At 36.6% G+C, this 20,252-nt stretch overlaps 1 protein-coding gene across 16 annotated transcripts in view; it reads right to left on the bottom strand.

Moving 5' to 3' along the window:
• Window positions 1–20,252, bottom strand: part of MEF2C (myocyte enhancer factor 2C) — a 195,080-nt gene that overhangs the window by 79,754 nt on the left and 95,074 nt on the right. For all 16 annotated transcript variants that reach the window (XM_017890483.1, XM_017890474.1, XM_017890473.1 and 13 more), the window contains one exon: window positions 8,520–8,723. In XM_017890483.1, the coding sequence (XP_017745972.1) occupies window positions 8,520–8,723 (204 nt within the window). The remainder of the gene's footprint in view (window positions 1–8,519; window positions 8,724–20,252) is intronic.

The following is a 20,252-nucleotide window of genomic DNA, read 5'->3' as shown; positions in this document are numbered from 1 at the left end:
GTGGGTTTTTCATAAATAGCTCTTATTATTTTGAGATACGTTCCATCAATACCATCAATACCTAGTTTATTGAGAGTTTTTAGCATGAAGGAGTGCTGAATTTTGTTGAAGGCCTTTTCTGCATCTATTGAGATAATCATGTGGTTTTTGTCTTTGGTTCTGTTCATGTGATGGATTATGTTAATTGATTTGCGTATGTTTAACCAGCCTTGCATCCCAGGGATGAAGCTGACTTGATCCTGGTGGATAAGCTTTTGATGTGCTGCTGGATTTGGTTTGCCAGTATTTTATTGAGGATTTTCACATCAATGTTCATCAGGGATATTGGTCTGAAATTTTCTTTTTTTGTTGTGTCTCTTCCTGGTTTTGGTATCAGGATGATGCTGGCCTCATAAAATGAGTTAGGGAGGAGTCGCTCTTTTTCTTTTATTTGGAATAGTTTCAGAAGGAATGATATCAGCTCCTCTTTGTACCTCTGGTAGAATTTGGCCGTGAATCCGCCTGGTCCTGGACTTCTTTTGGTTGGTAGCCTATTAATTACTGTCTCAATTTCAGCACTTGTTATTGGTCTATTCAGTACTCAACTTCTTCTTGGTTTAGTCTGGGGCGGCTGTATGTGTCCAGGAATTTATCCATTTCTTTTAGATTTTCCAGTTTATTTGCACAGAGGTGTTTATAGTATTCTCTGATGGTAGTTTGTATTTCTGTGGGATCAGTGGTAATATCCTCTTTATCATTTTTTATTGCATCTGATTCTTCTCTCTTTTCTATTAGTCTGGCTAGTGGTCTATTCTGGAAATCTTTTCAAAAAATCAGCTCCTGGATTCATTGATTCTTTGAAGGGTTTTTCATGTCTCTATCTCCTTCTGTTCTGCTCTGATCTTAGTTATTTCTTGTCTTCTGCTAGCTTTTGAATTTATTTGTTCTTGCTTCTCTAGTTCTTTTAATTGTGATGTTAGGGTGTAGATTTTAGATCTTTCTCACTCTGTCCTGTGGGCATTTAGTACTATAAATTTACCTCTAAACACTGCTTTAGTTGTGTCTCTGAGATTCTGGTACGCTACGTCTTTGTTCTCACTGGTTTCAAAAAAAACTTATTTATTTCTGCCTTATTTTCATTATTTACCTAGTAGTCATTCAGGAGCAGATTGTTCATTTTCCATGTAGTTGTGTGGTTTTGAGTGAGTTTCTTAACCCTATTCTAATTTGCTTGCACTGTGGTCTGAGAGACTGTTTGTTATGAATTCCATTCTTTTGCATTTGCTGAGGAGTGTTTTACTTCCAATTATACCAACTTTAGAATAAGTGTGATATGGTGCTGACAAGAATGCTGAATTCTGTTGATTTGGGGTGGAGAGTTCTGTAGATGTCTATTAAGTCTGTTTGGTCCAGAGCTGAGTTCAAGACCTGAATATCCTTGTTAATTTTCTGTCTCATTGTTCTGCCTAACATTGACAGTGGGGTGTTAAAGTTTCCCACTATTATTGTGTGGGAGTCTAAGTCTCTTTGTAGGTCTTTAAGGACTTGCTTTATGAATCTGGGTGCTCCTGTATTGGGTGCATATATATTTAGGATAGTTAGCTCTTCTTGTTCCATTGATCCCTTTACCATTATGTAATGCCCTTCTTAAGTCTTTTTTGATCTTTGTTGGTTTAAAGTCTGTTTTATCACAGACTAGGATTGCAACCCTTGCTTTTTTTTTTGTTTGTGTTCCATTTGCTTGGTAAATATTCCTCTATCCCTTTATTTTGAGCTTATGTGTGTCTTTGCACGTAACACGGGTCTCCTAAAACAGCAGACAGATTGGTCTTGACTCTTTATCCAATTTGCCAGTCTGTGTCTTTTAATTGGGGCATTTAGCCCATTTACATTTAAGGCTAATATTGTTATGTGTGAATTTGATCCTGTCATTATCATACTAGCTAGTTATTTTGCCCATTAGTTGATGCAGTTTCTTCAAAGTGTCAATGGTCTTTACAATTTGATGTTTTTGCAGTGGCTGGTACCAGTTTTTCCTTTCCATATTTAGTGCTTCCTTCAGGATCCCTTGTAAGGCAGGCCTAGTGGTGACAAAATCTCTCAGTATTTGCTTGTCTGTAAAGGATTTTTCTCCTTCACTTATGAAGATTAGTTTGGCTGGATATGAAATTCTGGGTTGAAAATTATTTTCTTCAAGAATGTTGAATATCAGTCCCCATTCTCTTTTGGCTTGTAGGGTTTCTGCCGAGAGATCTACTGTTAGTCTGATGGGCTTCCCTTTGTGGGTAGCCTGACCTTTCTCTCTGGCTGCCCTTAACATTTTTTCCTTCATTTCAAACTTGGTGAATCTGATGATTATGTGTCTTGGGGTTACTCTTTTCGAGGAGTATCTTGTGGTCTTCTCTGTATTTCCTGAATTTGAATGTTGGCCTGTCTTGCTGGGTTGGGGAAGTTCTCCTGGATAATATCCTGAAGGGTGTTTTCCAACTTGGTTACATTCTCCCCGTCACTTTCAGGTACACCAATCAAACATAGGTTTGGTCTTTCCACATAGCCCCGTATTTCTTGGAGGCTTTGTTCATTCCTTTTCATTCTTTTTTCTCTAATCTTTTCTTCATGCTTTATTTCATTAATCTGATTTTCAATCTCTTATATCCTTTCTTCTGCTTGATGGATTTGGGTATTCATACTTGTGTACGCTTAACAAAGTTCTTGTGCTGTGTTTTTCAGTTCCATCAGGTCATTTATGTTCTTCTCTGAACTGGTTATTCTAGTTAGCAGTTCCTATAACCTTTTATAAAGGTTCTTAACTTCCTTGCATTGGGTTAGAACACACTCCTTTAGCTTGGAGGAGTTTGTCATTACCTACCTTGTGAAGCCTACTTCTGTCAATTCATCAAACTCAGTCTCTGTCCAGTTTTGTAGCCTTTCAGGAGGGAAGTTGCAATCATTTGGAGGAGAAGAGGCATTCTGGCTTTTGGAATTTTCAACTTTTTTGTGCTGACTTTTCCTCATCTTGGTGGATTTATCTACTTTTTGTCATCAACCTAAAAGTCATCAACCTAAAAGTTGATGACCTTTGGATGGGGTTTTTGNATTTAGCTTTGAGGAGTTTGTTATTACCCACCTTCTGAAGCCTATTTCTGTGAATTGATCTAACTCATTTTCTGTCCAGTTTTGTTCCCTTTCTGTTGAGGAGTTGTGATCCTTCAGAGGAGAAGAGGCATTTTGTTTTTTGGAATTTTCATCCTTTTTGCACTGGTTTTCCTCATCTTCATGGATTTATCTACCTTTGGTCTTTGATGTTGGTGACCTTTGGATGGGGTTTTGGTGTAGACATCCTTTTTGTTGATGTTGATGCTATTCCTTTCTGTTTGTTAGTTTTCCTTTTAACAGTCAGGCACCTCTGCTGCAGGTCTGCTGGAGTTTGCTGGAGGTCCACTTCAGACCCTGTTTGCCTGGGTATCACCAGCAGAGGCTGCAGAACAGCAAAGATTGCTGTCTGTTCCTTCCTCTGGAAGCTTTGTCCCAGAGCGGCACTCACAAGTCGCCAGTCGGAGCTCTCTTGCATGAGGTGTCTGTTGACTCCTCCTGGGAGGTGAAGGAGGCACCGGGGTCAGCAGAGCTTGAGCACTGTGCTGGGAAATCTGCTGCTCTCTTTAGAGCCAGGAGGCAGGAACATTTAAGTCTGCTGAAGCTGCGCCCACAGCTGTCCCTTCCCCTAAGTGCTCTGTCCCAGGGAGATGTGAGTTTTATCTATAAGCCCCTGACTGGGGCTGCTTTCTTTCTTTCAGAGATGCCTTGCCCAGAGAGGAAGAATCTAGAGAGGCAGTCTGGTTACAGTGGCTTTACATCTATATTTTTATAAGTATAAAATTAGAAGCTAATTAGATATAATGAATGCTCAAGTAAAGTAGACATATTTTCACATTTACATCCATTTCCAAATTTTGTGATACTGAGTTTGTAAAGAAGTCCAATTCCGCTATTTGCTGCATTTGCTTTTCAACAAAAATTGTACTCAATATTTTCACTAAACTATGTAAGAGCACTTAGCTCGTTGATAACTTTCATCAGCATTGTGAAGCTATACAAGTTATAAACTATTTTAAGGCATTTCCCATCCCAATTTAGGCCTTAATTATTACTGTGCAGAAAACATTTTGCTGTAGCAACTGTTCTTAGATGTCTCCAAATCAAAACAGAAGTCAGGATTCAAGTGACAGCAAATAAAATTTCCAAAATAATAAAATTTCAGGTAAATATAATCTCTCTCTCATCTCTCTCTCCATCTCCCCTGGCTCTTTCCTTCTGTCTCTCTCTCTCTCTCTCTCTCTCTCACACACACACACACACACACATTCTTCCTCTAAAAGAAAACTAATAATTCTCTATTGAGACAGTTGTGAATCAAAGGTTTCTTCTGCAGGAGTTATATCCATCTCTGAATTTCCTAGAGAGCAGCAAAGGGCCTTGTGTTTTATTCCCCTTCCACACTTAATCACTGGACTGCCGGCCCAGACTGAATGAGTAGCTCGTTAGAATCACTGAGTTCACTGAGGGGATGAGAGATTCCTTCCTGGCTGAGTGCTAAGTGATACTCCCATAAGGATTTTGTGGTTACAAAACATGTGCTGGATATGGAGATAACCTGTTTGGGAGTCCTGTCCCTCCAAGGATCACCTGGAATGCTCTGGAAAAACACATGACCTGGCTGAATGAGTTCTGTTGAATTGTTTAGCCTATGCCTTCATTTCAGCAGCTTATACTGCATTAATGAGGTTATTGTTCCTTTGCCATCCAATTGTTCCCAAGCTCATTTTTTGCATATATGTTTTACATCCTTAACAAGAATGCCAGTCTCCTGCTGTTTCAGAGTCTCTTGCACAGTTCTGAGCGTGAATGGAGCTTGCTACAACATTGCTAAGTGAAGCAATGGCCTATAAGCATGTCCTGTGGGATCTGAGTCTTCAGATCATCCTGAAGTACTCAACAACTACATCTTCTTCCAGGAACACACCCCAACGTAAACTGGTAGGGTTTGCTGTCTTAGACAGCTAAGAGAATGAGGAGTGGAGCTAGTGAACAAGCAGTGAAAGGAGCAGTTCCTTAATGCCATCAGATTCCCAACTGAATTTCAATAGTCTGACAAGCTAACATTTTGGGTAAATATCCCAGTCTACTTGTCAGAGTTAAGTAAAATGGACTTTCTTCAAGGGAAGTGTTTTAATGCAATAACTGTTTTTGTTTTTTTAACCAATGGATTAAAAATTTAACACATTTACTAAATCTGGCATATTTATATATTGTATCTAAACAGATATTCAAGCTGCATTATAATATAATAGTAAAAAAATCGATCTCAGTCTGTCTGTTAAGCCTTTGTGAGTCTTTATGCCACTGTGTGGAGTAGTGTTAATTATTAAGCAAAGACATGATAATTACGCAGAGCTTTTTTGCTAAAAGAAGGAATCTTTTTCAACACCCACGCACTGCAGCTTCCTATGACCCTGTAGCACTACTCTGGTATGGCCCAGAAATTTGTATTTCTGTCTAAATACTAGAACTTTTATTATTTCTATCTCTCCCCATACCTTTTCTTCTTGTGAGTAAACTGTTTTTAGAGGGTAAGGAAGAGGGGTAATGGTCCAAATGGGAAATATAAAACTAATGACCCTTCATGAAACATATTATGCTCCTCATTAAACTTACTCAGTTAAATGTATTCCATTAAATTAAAATAAATAGGATTTAAAATTTTACCCAGGAGTAGTAAACTATCTTAACTTTCAACTTTATGTTAGATCCATTCTAAGAACGAATTCAAATCCCTGATGTATCATAGGTCTTTGGCCTCCAACACAATTTATGAACTAGTGCTGCAGAGGTTTTCAAATTTAGTGTGTCTAAGAATTACTTGGGGAACTTTCTTTCTTTTTTTTTGAGACAGAGTCTCACTGTGTCCCTCAGGCTGGAGTGCAGTGGCGGGATCTCGGCTCACTGCAAGCTCCGCCTCCCGGGTTTACGCCATTCTCCTGCCTCAGCCTCCCGAGTAGCTGGGACTACAGGCGCCCGCCACCTCGCCCGGCTAGTTTTTTGTATTTTTTAGTAGAGACGGGGTTTCACCGTGTTAGCCAGGATGGTCTCGATCTCCTGACCTCGTGATCCACCCGTCTCGGCCTCCCAAAGTGCTGGGATTACAGGCTTGAGCCACCGCGCCCGGCCTACATGTATTGCTTTTTTTTAGAAAAATTATAATCTTGCAAAAGCACTTTCAAATTCAATGCCTTCATTTTTGACATGAGAAAACTTCAGCCCAGAGGGGTACCCAACTCACCACACAGCACAAAAGTGCAAGACAAGGATTCAAATGAAAAACAATGACTCTTAACCCAGTGCTGTTTTTGTGGCATTTAAAGAAGTCTGACTTTCAAATATCCACCTATCAAAAAATAATAAGTTTTCATACAATATATGAAGTGGGTTTTGTTGTTGTTGTTGTTAAAGAGACAGGGTCTTGCTCTGTCACTTAGGCTGGAGTGCAGAGGCACAATCTCGGCTCACTGCAGCCTTGACCTCTCAGGCTCAAGCCATTTTCCCCCTCAGCCCCCCAAGTAGCTGGGGCCACACATGCGTGCCATCATGCCTAAATACAAAAAATTTTTGTATTTTTTTTTTGTTGCAGAGATGGAGTTTTGCGATGTTACCCAGGCTGCTCTCAAACTCCTGAGCTCAGGCAATCTGTCCACCTAGGTCTCCCAAAGTGCTGACATTATAGGCATGAGCCACCGCACCTGGCCAATATATGAAGTTTTAAGTTGCCTTCAAGTCATATAATATATTCCTAAGAAAAACCCTCAGAAGATGAATGTTCTAGGTTTTAAACTCCTTTAAGAAAGCAAATTTTAGAAGTCAACATATTTTTCAATTGGCTCATTATGGTTCTACTGCATTTCACACGACATTAAGGACTAGCACAGTTCCAGTTAAATTCCAACTCAAATTCTTTTGTTACCCTGACTTTTGTTATAATGGTTTTAGCAATGAGATGGGAGTTTTGAGTAAATAGGTGTTTTGTTTTTTGAATTTATTTTACATATGTATTAGTGCACACACACACAAGCAGTGTTCACCTTCATATTTTTGTACTTTCACATTTATATGCAAATAAAAAACTAACTAAAATGCATAGGTAAATTTTATTAGTGATCTTAAATTTCAAGATCAAGGCAAACACACAATTCAAATTATCAATGAAAAACTAAAATAATGCCTAGTATTTTATGCACATATCACACTAGATCTATTTATCATTCACTTTTGTTTCTCTGAAATTATTTCCTTGGTCTTGTCAGGCAAAATAAAATACAACAATTAGCTCAATACTTTTGAAAACTTTCAAATAAAAACAAAGAAATGAGAATTAGTCTTAGACAACTGTAACAGGTAAAAGGGAAATGGATGTGGGAGGCATATTCATTTGATCAGGATTAGCACTACATTTTTTCACAATATGGAACCAGTCTAAGCAATGGCAAGAATGACGTGTACTCTGGCAAACTGACTCGAGTACATACTTTTGAAACACTTATTAATTTTCTTTTCATTCTGAGAAAGCAGGCACAATCTAGAGAAGCCAGAGTAGACAAATAGATAAAGAAAATAGGCAGGTGGGAACCATTCTTACTATACCTCTTCCTTCTTGGTTTCACAGTCTTAGTCATTGCTCATGAAGGGCACTACAAACTATTTAAATAGGATAGATGCTGAAAATCTTTAGAAAGTTCCAGCCAAAACTGTACGGTATGTTACTTATGCTAACAAGTCTAAAACTTTTTTACTTTCGACATCATGCTCATTTATTTTTGGCAAATAAAACAATTTTTTAAATCTGACATTGATTAAACACTGAGGTAACATTTAGAAATTCATTTTCATCTGATTTCTGATTCTGTGTATATTTACAGTTTTCATTGATATGTAAAAGATATAATTTTTAGGAAAAAACATTTCTAGGAGAATAATTGCCTTTACTCTTCCACCAAGAAAGCATTCAGAATAATGAATTACAAAGAGGAGGCATAAATCGAAAAACTGAAAGTGTAAGGTTGGGGTGAGTTCATTTTAAATACACTTTTCTTTGATGATGCTGGGAAACTATCATATACCTAAAAGAAATGATCAGAAGTCTCTAAAAAATGGATGAGCTATTCCCTGGCAAGAGTTTCCAACCATGGTGTCCTGATATGCAGCTGTGGACAATGACCACTTGCAACAGATAAAGCAAATAGTTTGACACTGGTACTTGATTTCTAGCAAAGACCAGATCTACATGGTCTCTATCATCATATCACTCTAACTTTTGAGGGGAAGAGAAAAGGTGGAGTAAGAATTGGGATCGATAATAATCCTGGGTCTAGCTATGGGACTTTATGAACATCTTAGGAAAAAGAACATGATGTGAATATGTGTGTGTGCCGGGGGAGGTCCAAACACCCCGGCTTGCAGAGGCTTGGGGCTCACCACGCATGCTCTCTCACCTCCACGATGTCTGAGTTTGTCCGGCTCTCATGCGGCTCGTTGTACTCCGTGTACTTGAGAAGCACTTTGTCCATGTCGGTGCTGGCATACTGGAACAGCTTGTTGGTGCTGTTGAAGATGATCAGCGCAATCTCACAGTCACACAGCACACTCAGCTCGTAAGCCTTCTTCATCAACCCAAATTTCCTCTTTGTAAATGTCACCTGGAAAAAAGAAAGCAGCCAAGATTTTTTAAAAAATATTCATGCGTGTGTGGTTTTTTCTTTTCTTTTTTCTTTTCCTTCACAAAACAATGCTGTGTAGTTGTCAGAGCCCTTGGGCACTAACATTTAGAAAGAAAGCAAATAAATCTAAAATTAATTTCTGCTTATCATTTGAAAATGCGTGATTTCTAGCTTGCTGCTGAATGTGAGACTCTAAATGCAAGATTTAATGTAGGGTATTTTAATGAAGGTGACCAGGGAATTGGTCATGTTTCTTTGAGCAAGTTAAGATTTAAAAAAAAAAACTAATTTCAGCATGGTTAACATATTTCCCAATTAATAATTAGTTTGGAGCTTGTTTTTGACTATTTGAAGAGTGGACATGACATTATGAACTTAGCATTTTAGATCTGTGTTCAAACAAGGCTTAAAATTGTCTACTCTCATGTCATTTAATTGAAAACACTTGAAGATGACGGTGCTCTCAGAGGATGTCGTATTCTGTTTTCTAGAAACCCAGCAGGGCGTTGGGAAGGCCGTTAGCCATCATATGCTTAGGGTTTTGGTTTCATTCTTCTGTGTATCTTTCTTCTTCTCTCAGGTCAGAAACTGTATTGTTAATGCCACCATTTTCTTCTTTTAATCTAATCTATTACCAAAACCCATAATTCCTTTCCTCAAAGTATTTCTCAGGTTCATAATATTTCCCAGGCGACTCTATCACTCATGTCCTTATCACGTCAATTTTGGACAGCCTAGCAGCTTCCTGTCCTAGATGATCTCCCTGCCCGGAATCACTCCTTCCTCAATTCATCTCAAACCGCAAAGCCTCACTCTTCCTACTGTCTTTTTCCTGATGAGCTGTCTACAACCGCTCCCTCCCCGGCTTTGAAAACTTCCTACCTGCCAATCCTACCAAATGCAAAAATATATTTCACTCTTCCCAATTTCAACTCTCTTTTAATTGAACTTCAGCTTGTTGCTCCAGTCTGGATACTGAAAAGGTGTGAACAGTCTTAATTTATATGGTCCACTGTTCCCCAGCAGGTATTCATTCTGTACAGTACTGTTCCTATAAAATACTCCTTAAGAGAAAAGTTCAATGGCCTAATATGTTTGGAAAATGAGGCACATTGGTATGTTAAAGGCTACGAAACCTTTTAAACTTTAACTTGCTTTTCAAACCTATTGCTGACATATTGTTTGTTTCTCTGCATGTTTATTTTGAGGATCACTTACTATCACTCTTCAGAACTAGGTTTTTGAGGCACATATTCTGGGAAAAGCTACTTTACTTAATTAAGCTATTGTTTTCAGAAGGAACTATTTACACTTTTTTCATACCTTCAAATCCAAACCACCTTGCAGAGTCCAGCTCATTTTATCCACCACAGATTTGTGTGTAATTCCTAATTGCATATTCCTACGCTTCATCTTTCTTTTTGTCTCCAGACACCCAATACATGTCCTCCAGCTCCACACCTGTCTAAACATCCTGGAATCCCAAATCCTCCAAAGCTCAACCTCATTATCTTCAGTCTAGAATCTGTTACCCCTTTTGGAATCCCCATCTCACCATAAACTCAGACATCCAAACTAGAAACCTCAGAGAGAACTCTGAATCCTGGCCCGCCTCCTTCTCCCACTCCCCACCCTCCCGTACAACTAAATAGATTTATGTTGACAAGGACTGTGGGCTAGCAGACAGAAAACCTGACTTCCCAGTCTCTTCATTCCTCCACATTTTGTTAATTATTATCTTACTTATCACCTTTTATTTTTCCTTAATGTTACAATTACATTTTATATTTTCAAATATACACAATATACAAAATATATACAAAAATATACAAAATTAAAAAATATACAAAACTGTGTATATTTTCCTATGTGATTTGTTTAACCTCTCTTCCACTACAGTGCATGACCCACAAGGGCATATGCCATTTTTATTTTGCTCACTACTTTATCCCCAGTGCTTAGACCAGTAGACATGTATGGGCACATGGTAAAAATCTATGGTACAAAAAAATGATAGGGGAAACCATTACGTGAAGTCTTTAGAAAGATACAAGTTGATGTATGTTACATATGTAATAAATTTTGCCATGAAATGTTTTTTAACAATTCATATGCAAACTTTTTTAAACAATACATATATTCCTTACTTAATAATAATTATATTATCACATTGACATTGAAGGTAGTATGGTAGAAAGCAAAGAACATAGGGTTTGTATTCAGAGAACTCTGAATTTGAATGCTGCATTTGCTAGCCATGTGACATTCACTTAAAAACTTCTTTTATGTTTGTTTTTTGAGACAGGGTCTCCCCCTGTCACCCAAGCTGGAGTGTAGTGGTACTAGTATTGCTTACTGCAACCTCCACTTCCCAGGGTCAAATGCTCCTACTGCCTCAACCTCCCGAGTAGCTGGGACTACAGGCGGTGCACCAACATGTTCTGGCTTTATCTTTATTTTCATTTATTTTTAGTAGAAACGAGGTTTCCATATGTTACTTGGGCTGGTCTCAAACTTCTGAGCTCAAGCGATCCTCCCGCTTAAGCCTTTCAAAGTGCTAGGATTACAGGCATAAGCCACTGTGCCTCGCCTTACTTTAAATAAAGTTCTTTGAGTTTGATTTTTTTTCACATCTGTAAAACAGAGATTTATACCTACTCTTAGGGTTGTTGTGAGGATTGTATCCAATAATGTGTGTATAGTATTGAGTATAATGCTTAGAGTAGGTGCTCAATAAATATTAGTTCCCGTAAATTTCTTAGTTGACTTAACTGAAAAAGAACTAGCAGAATATACTCGTCTTGGTGACTTGAAGAGTCTACCAATTACGGCTATTTGAGGATGTTATTATGATTGATAGAAAGATAAAGCTGTAGTGACCATCCTTTGGAAAATAAGGCATTTAGGTATTTACTAGCCCATATCAACTAGTCAATATTTACTCAGTTACGTTATTTACGTTTCAACTTGGATAATTCTTCTTTCTTGTAATTGTCGGTGTTTTACCTTCTATTTCATCTTTATTGATTGTCTTTCTAAAGTACTTCTGATAAAATATAGCCAGTGTTTTATTTTCATATCTGATTATAATACTAGTTTAGAAAAGTTTATTCTGTTTTATTCAGATGAGTCATAACTGATATTAAGGATGGGTTGAAAACTAACTTTTTGGAATGACTAAATAAACATAATAATCATTAATTACACAGAACTGTACTGAATGTCTTTTAGTATTTCTTTTAGATCCAATTTTGATATGAAACTATACCTGCATATTGGCATTTTATTTAGTGAAATAGGCTACAGAATACGTTCATTACAGAAGGCACTGACGTAGACTACTTTCATATATCTAAAACCACTTTTAATCAAACTTCATGACCACAAACTGCATGTGGAATGTCTCAATACAGTATGGTTTCTGTTGTACTCAGAGCTCAGGATTTTGCACGTTACAACACTCATAATCAAAGTACATTTCAGTACAGAAATATCATTAATGCCACTATTTGTGTTTACTTTTAGTGCTCCTAAATTTTCGTGTAACCAAATAGGCTGCTAGATAATGCATACTTATTTAATAATACCTGTCAAAGAAGTCAGTGCACATAGCTTCTTCTGCAATTTAAAACTGCAAACTGGAATGATGATTGTATTAAAGCATGTAAGAAAATATCTTCAAAATCTACTCTTAATTGCCCTAAATTTAATTCTGCATTATGTTCATAATCTTCATAGCATACTCAAAATGTATTTTATAATGCTTTTCACATTGTTCATAGTTAGATAAAATTATTTTAAGCATTAGGCTTTCTAAAGAGATCTGGAATATTACTCTTCATTTAAAATATGCCACTCAATGACAAAGATTTCAATTCTGAGCTTTTATACTTAAATAATGCGTTGTGATGATTACATTTTCTTAACTTGATAATAGTTTGTAATAGGGGACAAGTCCATATTTCTTTTTAAATAACATGTTTGGAACCTTAGGTGAGGCAGAAAGAGGTTTTTACAGTAGTTAGGCAAAGAGTCACTGTTTTCCAGGATTTACGTAAGTCAACATGTTATTAAATTAAAGAGACTTAATGCGTGATATAGTGTAGAAAGCAGAACTACTCTGTAAGTTTTTTATTTTGTGTTTTTTCTTTATCTTTTTGCATCTTTAAATAGCCCCAAATGTGATGATAGCATGTTAAGTTTTTTAGTGGCCCTGACTTTTAAATCCTAGAATAAGGACAGATATCATACATCTTATGTTGATAATGGCTCTAGAATCTATTAGGTATGAAGGAAAAACAGAAATTAAAATTTGAAATTTGAGAAAAGAAACATTCATTATATACAGCACCTTACAAGCCAGTTACTAAAATTTAAGAAAGTCTATTCACAAAAGTGTAAAATAATTTGGCTAAGTTTTATGGAGCATTTTCTGCATGTCAAACATTATGCTAAGCAATATTTATTGAATATTCTCTATGTCAGACATTTGTGCTAGGTACTGTGGGTTCCATTATATAAAATAATATCTCCTTTGTTCATATCAGTTCCTTGTGGCTGGAGAAAAAGTCATTTAATTCCATAACGTTTAAAAGGAATTTTCTTTATTTGGAACAAAATGCATGACTTGGCCAACAAAGTTATATTTTCAGTCAGGTCTAATAATCTGAATTCGTATTTTTATCTAGAGTTGAGTGAATTCAGTATTGAGTTAGAAAAATAGTAATAGATGTAAATTCAGTCAAGATGAGTATGAAATGAAATCTACCTTACTGGTTATTTCTAATCTTGACTTGGTGAAAGCTGATTGTGGTATTACTCCCGTCTCTCCTTTTCCACCTGGCCACTGGATGCGCCCATCATGCTGTAAGGCTTAGTTTAAATGCCAACTTCTTTCTCTGATGCTTTCCTTGTCACATTCAGATAAAACTCATTCCTTTCTCACTGTAGTCCTCCAGCACTTTTTACAAATCTTTATTATCAGACTTACTCCACTATTACAAAGTTGGTTTTCTCTTCTGCCAGATTTGAATTCCCCAAAGACCCTCACTCAGGCCTCTCACAGACTCTGACCAGTGGCCACTCAATGAACCTTTGTTGAATGAGTGGATTATGGATTGGAAATACTCCATTTTGAAGTCTGAATGTTTCGGTATAATTTTATGTTAGAGTAGACACTTTTTACTTGCCTTTTAAATAATTTAATCTCCCAAAAATAAGAGATTTTGGACACATATACCTTTATTTTACTACAATGTTTAGCTTATTAGTGACACAAATCTTAAGATAAAGTAATTATACTATCTTGGAATTTATAATAAAGAAGGTAAATGATGTCTGGAGAGAAATATATATGTAAATATGCTGTAGACCTCAAGAAAAATGTACTTCAAAAAGTTCAGAGAAAAGTTTTTTCTTTTTTATCCCTTGCCTGGATGACTCATCATGAAAGATGAAAAGTCTGAAGATAAAAATTTAATTTTACAATCACAGGATACAGAAAGAATGGGGAGGATCCATGGGTTCAGGATGACTGAGTTTGTTCAGCAAAAATGTATTCAACTTTCTGATGAGTTCAGATTTTCAAAGAATAAGCATTTGGAAAAGTGATGAAATCCTCATGCACAATTTGAGACTTGATGGTAGTAATTTAGCTGATTTAAATATGGCTGTTGAACTATAATTAATGAGGCCGACTTAATTGATCAATGTTAAGTTTATCAAAAAGCCTCTAGTAAAGTGCCATGGAGTTCAGTACTTTTCCCATCCCAGGAAACATTTCTGTCATTGGTTTAGATGGGAATATAAGAAGGCAGGCTTATCAGATCTGCATGCCATGTAAATCTGGGTGCTTGAGCAAACACAGTAGGTGATAGAGTCTATATCCATAGTGCCTTCTACAGCCTTTAGAAAGCTGGGTCACAATCAAGATGACTCAAATGGAGGTAATTTTAAAGTCCACATTCATATTTTTAAAAAACAATTACAAAAGGTCAGGTTGGAGAAAATTATGGAATTTTGGAAAACGATCTAAAGTTTTAGTGTTCTATAGTGGTAATTAATTATTCTACTGATCTTTTTGTTTGTCAGAACCATCTTTGGTAATGTATTCAGTTCTGAAGGTTACATTTTAAGAAGGCACTGACAAAATTAGAGCATCTACAGGATGGTAAACTGACTGATGTAGGGTCTGAGAACAATTTTGCATGAGGAACCACTGAGAGAATCTGGAATGTATAACTCAGAAAAAATAGAATTAAAAGTGAAATGCTAAACATTTTCTAAGATCTGAAGCATATGCCCGTGTGAAGAGGCAAAATTAGTAAGCATTGTTGAAAATCATAAAGAGGTTCAAAACAAGGGAAAATCTAGTGATGAGGACTGCCTAAGAGTGGACCTAGTCTCACCAAGCAGGAAGCAGCTCATTTCTGAATATGTTCCCATACAGCTGCATATCCAGGAAGGTGTACAAGGGGTTCCTGAATTAAGCAGGAAGTTGAACTAGAGACCTTTAAAATATTTATTCTAATTTTTAGATATTCTTAATCTATGCCTAGGTATCATAGAGCTTTGAGTTAAGAGTCAATGGCAATATGGTTCACCAAGCATGCACCCTACAGAATCTCCTATGTTTTAGTTACTCAATCCCACCAATACATTATCGCCTCTAATTTCCATATTTCAAGAAATAAAATAACTTTTTTGTAGCTAGAAGAGACACAAAAGACTGTAAAGAATTAGACAACGTTAAATGATGGACGTACTGAAAATGCACAGAAAAATAATTACCCAGATTGACAAAATAGAAAATTCACATTATTAAAGAAATTTTAAAGAAGCAGGATATATGCATCATGACTGGAGCAGTGCAATGTAGAAAGAAAAACGTAAAAATTGAAAATTAAGTCCCAGCTCTGCCTTTTATGAGCTGTGTGCCCTTGCGTAAAATGGCTTAACTTACCTGAACCCCAGTTTCCTCACCTGGAAAGTGGAGGTAATAATAGGCATCATATAGAATTTTATGCGAGGTCAAGTAGGGGATATAATACAAGTGTAAACTAACTTGTTAACTGTGAAACACTTTACAAGGTAAGTAGTATCTTCTCTGATGCACCAGGCTTGGTCGCTCCTTGAAACATACTGTAAAAGACTGGTCTCCTAGGACCGACTGTCAGCTTGCGTTACCATTATTTACTTAGGTCTAGATTAGAGTATCTCTCTCAGCTACATCCTAGCTTTTCTTGAGTACCTGGGCCATCTTTTGTTCATTGTTGTAATGTGACATCCAATAATAATACTTGGCTAAATAAATATATGTTGATAGAATGAATAGATATATGAACAGAGGAATTATAGTGTTTTTCATAATTCAAAATGAATAGCTGAAAATAAATTTCTATGGATGCTCAGACTATGTCAACAAGAAGTTTGCTACTGAGAGAGGGCAATTTCACATACTTGTTTTATTTTTTTGTGTGTCATTTTAACTCACTGTAAAACTCACATTTGGTAAAATTAATCAGGAGAAAACTGGACTGGGTCAAATTTTATGTGTGGGTTTGTTGGTGCAAGTGAAGCATATCATATTTCTTATTTTTTTTTTTAGATAACAGTGTTGCTTATTTGATGATTTTTTCTAAGAAGCTCAAAGATTTTATAATAAATTATCTCCCTACATTCGACAGTATCTCTTTGAACTTATTCTTTAGCACAGTTTATCATCCCTATTTTTCAGATGAATACTGTAAACAACAACATGAATTGCCTTATCCAAGGTCCCCAAACTTGTTCCTGGATGGACTAGAAAACCAACCCTCTTCACACAAAATGCATCTTTCTTTCTGTTAGTTGGTGTTCCTTCCCTCTTTTAGATAACTATGGATTTTAGGGGCTGAAGTTCAGCTCAATATCGACCCAGTCAACTGTTTATTGAGCAGTGCGCAGGCACTGTCATTTGTAATGTTACATTAAGAACCATCAGAAATTCTGGTAAGTACAAGCACAGTAATGCATAACATATTAATTAATGTAAGGACTGCTTTCTAGGTTAAAGTCAAAAAATAATACTAAGAACACTAAATTGAGAGCAAGTTGGTTTCTAGGTTCTGACAGTAAATCAAAGCTACTTTTGTATAGACTCTGCAGCCAACTCTGCCCTCAGACGCTCTGGTCATTCCCACTACAGCCACTGAGAACCACATACATGCACTAGGGCACAAACTAGTTCTATATTTATGGATGTTTATTTTAATTTCAGAAAATGGGAAGAATTTTAGTTGGTAGTAAATACAGGTCTGCTTACAGTGAGAATAAAAAAGGTGGGCCGCTGATTTACACAGGCAATGTAAATAACAAGTTCTAGAAACAGAGAAGGAGTCCTGTATCATTTCCTACAGGGTAGGGAAATTAGTTTGACTACTGTGCAATGGAAAGGGCATTTCATAATCTTTCTCCACTCCACACGACTGCCCCCTCCCTCATCCTCCCAGGCCCGGCCCCATTCATAAAATCACCTCAGAAGAACTTTCCTGCCATATTAACTATGGTAGTTCTTGCACCTTACAGGAAAGAGTTCTGATAGAAAAGGACTGTTAGAAACGGCAGCTACTCACATCTATAATAATAATTGAGGCCCAATTCCAAATTGCCTCAGACATATCACTAAGAGAAGGAACAAAAATCTCATCTATGGGTCCCAAATACTTCTTTCCACCAATCAGAATATTTTTAGCCTAATCTTAGTTGAACATTATGGTCCTCAATGAATGGATAATTTTTTATTGTTTTATTTTCACCATTCTTTAACTCATAAATAGTAGTTTCTTTGTTTTAAGACGTGTTTGGGACTCATATACCCAGCTAATTCTATTTTCAAAGGTTTGAGGTTTTATCATTTTTTTCCCCTCCAAATAGAGTCATGATAAATATAACCCTCATTCTGTGAAAATATTTCAGGTCGACTCCTCCTCCTCATCCCCCCACCTAGATAATCTCTCAGTTTCCTCCCAGTTGAGGAAACAGAATGACTAATGAGTGACAGATGGACAGTTCACAGATACAATACACTCTGTAATCCAGGAGCCACAGGTCTTCCTATGTGTTTAAAGGGTTAGGGCTGGAGTCAAGAGTCTGCAACGACAATCTTTAATTGGGAAAAAGGGAAATGCCCTCCTAAATGCTCTTTCTCTACCTCCCTTGTTCCTGACAGTAAGTAATGGCACAAGTGTTCTAAAGTATTCCTCTTCAGTTTTATTTTGTTTAATTCACTCTGTCATTAGAAAGGCTTGTGAGCTTTAGGCCCGATGATTACTCTCGGTGGGAGGAAGCAGTGCCTCTGCAGACTTGTGTTCTAGACAAGTGTTCCTTTATACAATGACGGGGCCTGCCATCGTAAATGAAAGGCTCTTTAAAGGGCAGCGAGGGACTCTTTTAAGCAGACTGCTACCACGTGCTTGTAACCCTCCAGCATAACTTGCGAGGATGAGACAGCAGTGTGTTCTGCTGCAAAGGGGACTATTGTCCTCATTACCCTCAAGCAAATTGAGCCTCGTTTCACTGAAATATAGTAGTATTTCCAAAGGATTTTCAAGCAGTAGTTCCTAAAATTCTGAACATGATAAAAGGATTAAAATAGGGGCTTAGAGTGTGGAATTTAGAACTCTACCAATCCCTCACCCTAAGTCAACATCCCAAATCCCAAAATAAAACTCTAAATCTTATGCACTGGATGAAAAATAATAAATCACAATTAGATCTAAATTAAATAATCAAATGCACATTAATAAAACAAGTGTTTATTAACAAACTCACAAGAGTTTGAGTTTTAAAATTTGTGACAGCTAAATTCTGATACATTTGTCTACATGAGGAAAAGGAAGAAGGATGACTGAAAATTATTAACTTGATCAGGATTTAAGAGATTTTACTGTGGCCCATTTTAAGGCCTCGGAATGTTTTGCCTTTTGAAAAGAGGACTAACACAGCAGGCTTCACATTTTTTATATGTGCTGCTCAGATCTGCCTGGTTCGTTACAGGGTTCATTTTCATTCTAAATCCAATCTGCAGATGCAGTCATAAAATAAATCCCTTGTTTCTCCGTATCTCATCTACATAAGAGATATAATTTGAATCTGAGAAGAATCAAATAAACCAGATTAAAATTTTGGGGGCAAAAACATGTTTACTAGTTCAACAAAGCCAAATGTACCTAAAGGAAAGGTCAAAGGATACTTCATTCCCTGCTGAGCAAATGCTCAGGAAGCACATTTGTCTACATTTTCCTGTCATAACAGGAAGAGTGTAACTTCTTCCTTTCCACAATAGCTTAGGTTTTACCTCCTAACTCCAATATTTTCTCCCCCAGGGCTTTCCAAATCAATCCTTGCAAGACAGAAGGCTGTCTCCGTTATAGTTTCCAAACAGTTACATTTGTTGAAATGTTATTTAAGTGTTAGTGATTTCTTCAGTTAAACTGTTCCAATTTAAAATTAAAAGTCAAATTTCCAAACATTTAGATTGGTTCTCTAATTCTTATTAAAGGTCCAACATATTTCAAAAGAAACACAAATACACATTACATATTATGAAATTTTAATTTATTTCCTTAATGATGTCTAATTTACTTATTTTTTTTAAATTTTTGCCCAAAGCCATTATCCTCAGAAAAAATAAAAGTTTCCAAACTACCTCCAACAAGAATACATTGGGATGTAAACTTTAAAATACTTTTACATAATAATTTTGAAGTAGTTTCATTTTGAACTAAATGTTAAAGAAGTTCAGACTGCAGAGGACATGGCTTTTGAAACAATTAGCATCATGTCTTTTAACCTACAGTTTGGAAGAAACTTCTGGGTTTATGTGGTCTATTTATAATGTAATTATTTTTAGTGTTGGTTTCTCAGTAATACAATGTCACACAGTTTGTGCATTTGCAAAGCTAAAGGTGACTTGTAGCAGACACAGTGGTGTGTGTATGCATTCCCAGAGGTGAAAGGGGCCATTCAGTGTCAACTTTCTACACAAAATGACATACAATAAATAAAAGCATTAGATTCTTTTTAAATTACAGTTTTAAGTAGAAATTATGTGAGATACACAAATTAGAAATGGAAACAATAAAAACCCTTGAGGCCCTCAAGTTCAAAGAAGAGTGACAGAATTCTACAAGAGACAATTACTCTTTTCCTTGTGAACATTTTGGCCTCTCTCAGATTTCCTACCAAAGGAAAGTGAATGAATGAGATTGATGGGGGTTGGAGCAATATCCTTCTGGCAGTAAAGGAGTAGATCTAGCTGACATAAATATACACTACAATGCACCAAATGGGATAAATAGTAAATGTGTGGCGTGGCACACTATTGCTGTGATCCCACTACACGGTGGGGAGACTATTTGTGAATTGTTTTCAAAATGCTAAGGGATAAAATGGAAATGAATGGCCTTAGGTCACAGCTGTTAAACATACATCTGAGCATTCTGCCTACTGCCTTTTTTTTTTTTTTTT

The sequence above is a fragment of the Rhinopithecus bieti genome, unplaced genomic scaffold (assembly GCF_001698545.2).
Source record: "Rhinopithecus bieti isolate Rb0 unplaced genomic scaffold, ASM169854v2 scaffold_17861, whole genome shotgun sequence".
NCBI lineage: Eukaryota > Metazoa > Chordata > Mammalia > Primates > Cercopithecidae > Rhinopithecus > Rhinopithecus bieti.
The sequence above is the reverse complement of the archived record's forward strand: the minus strand, read 5'-3'. Positions and strand labels throughout refer to the sequence as shown.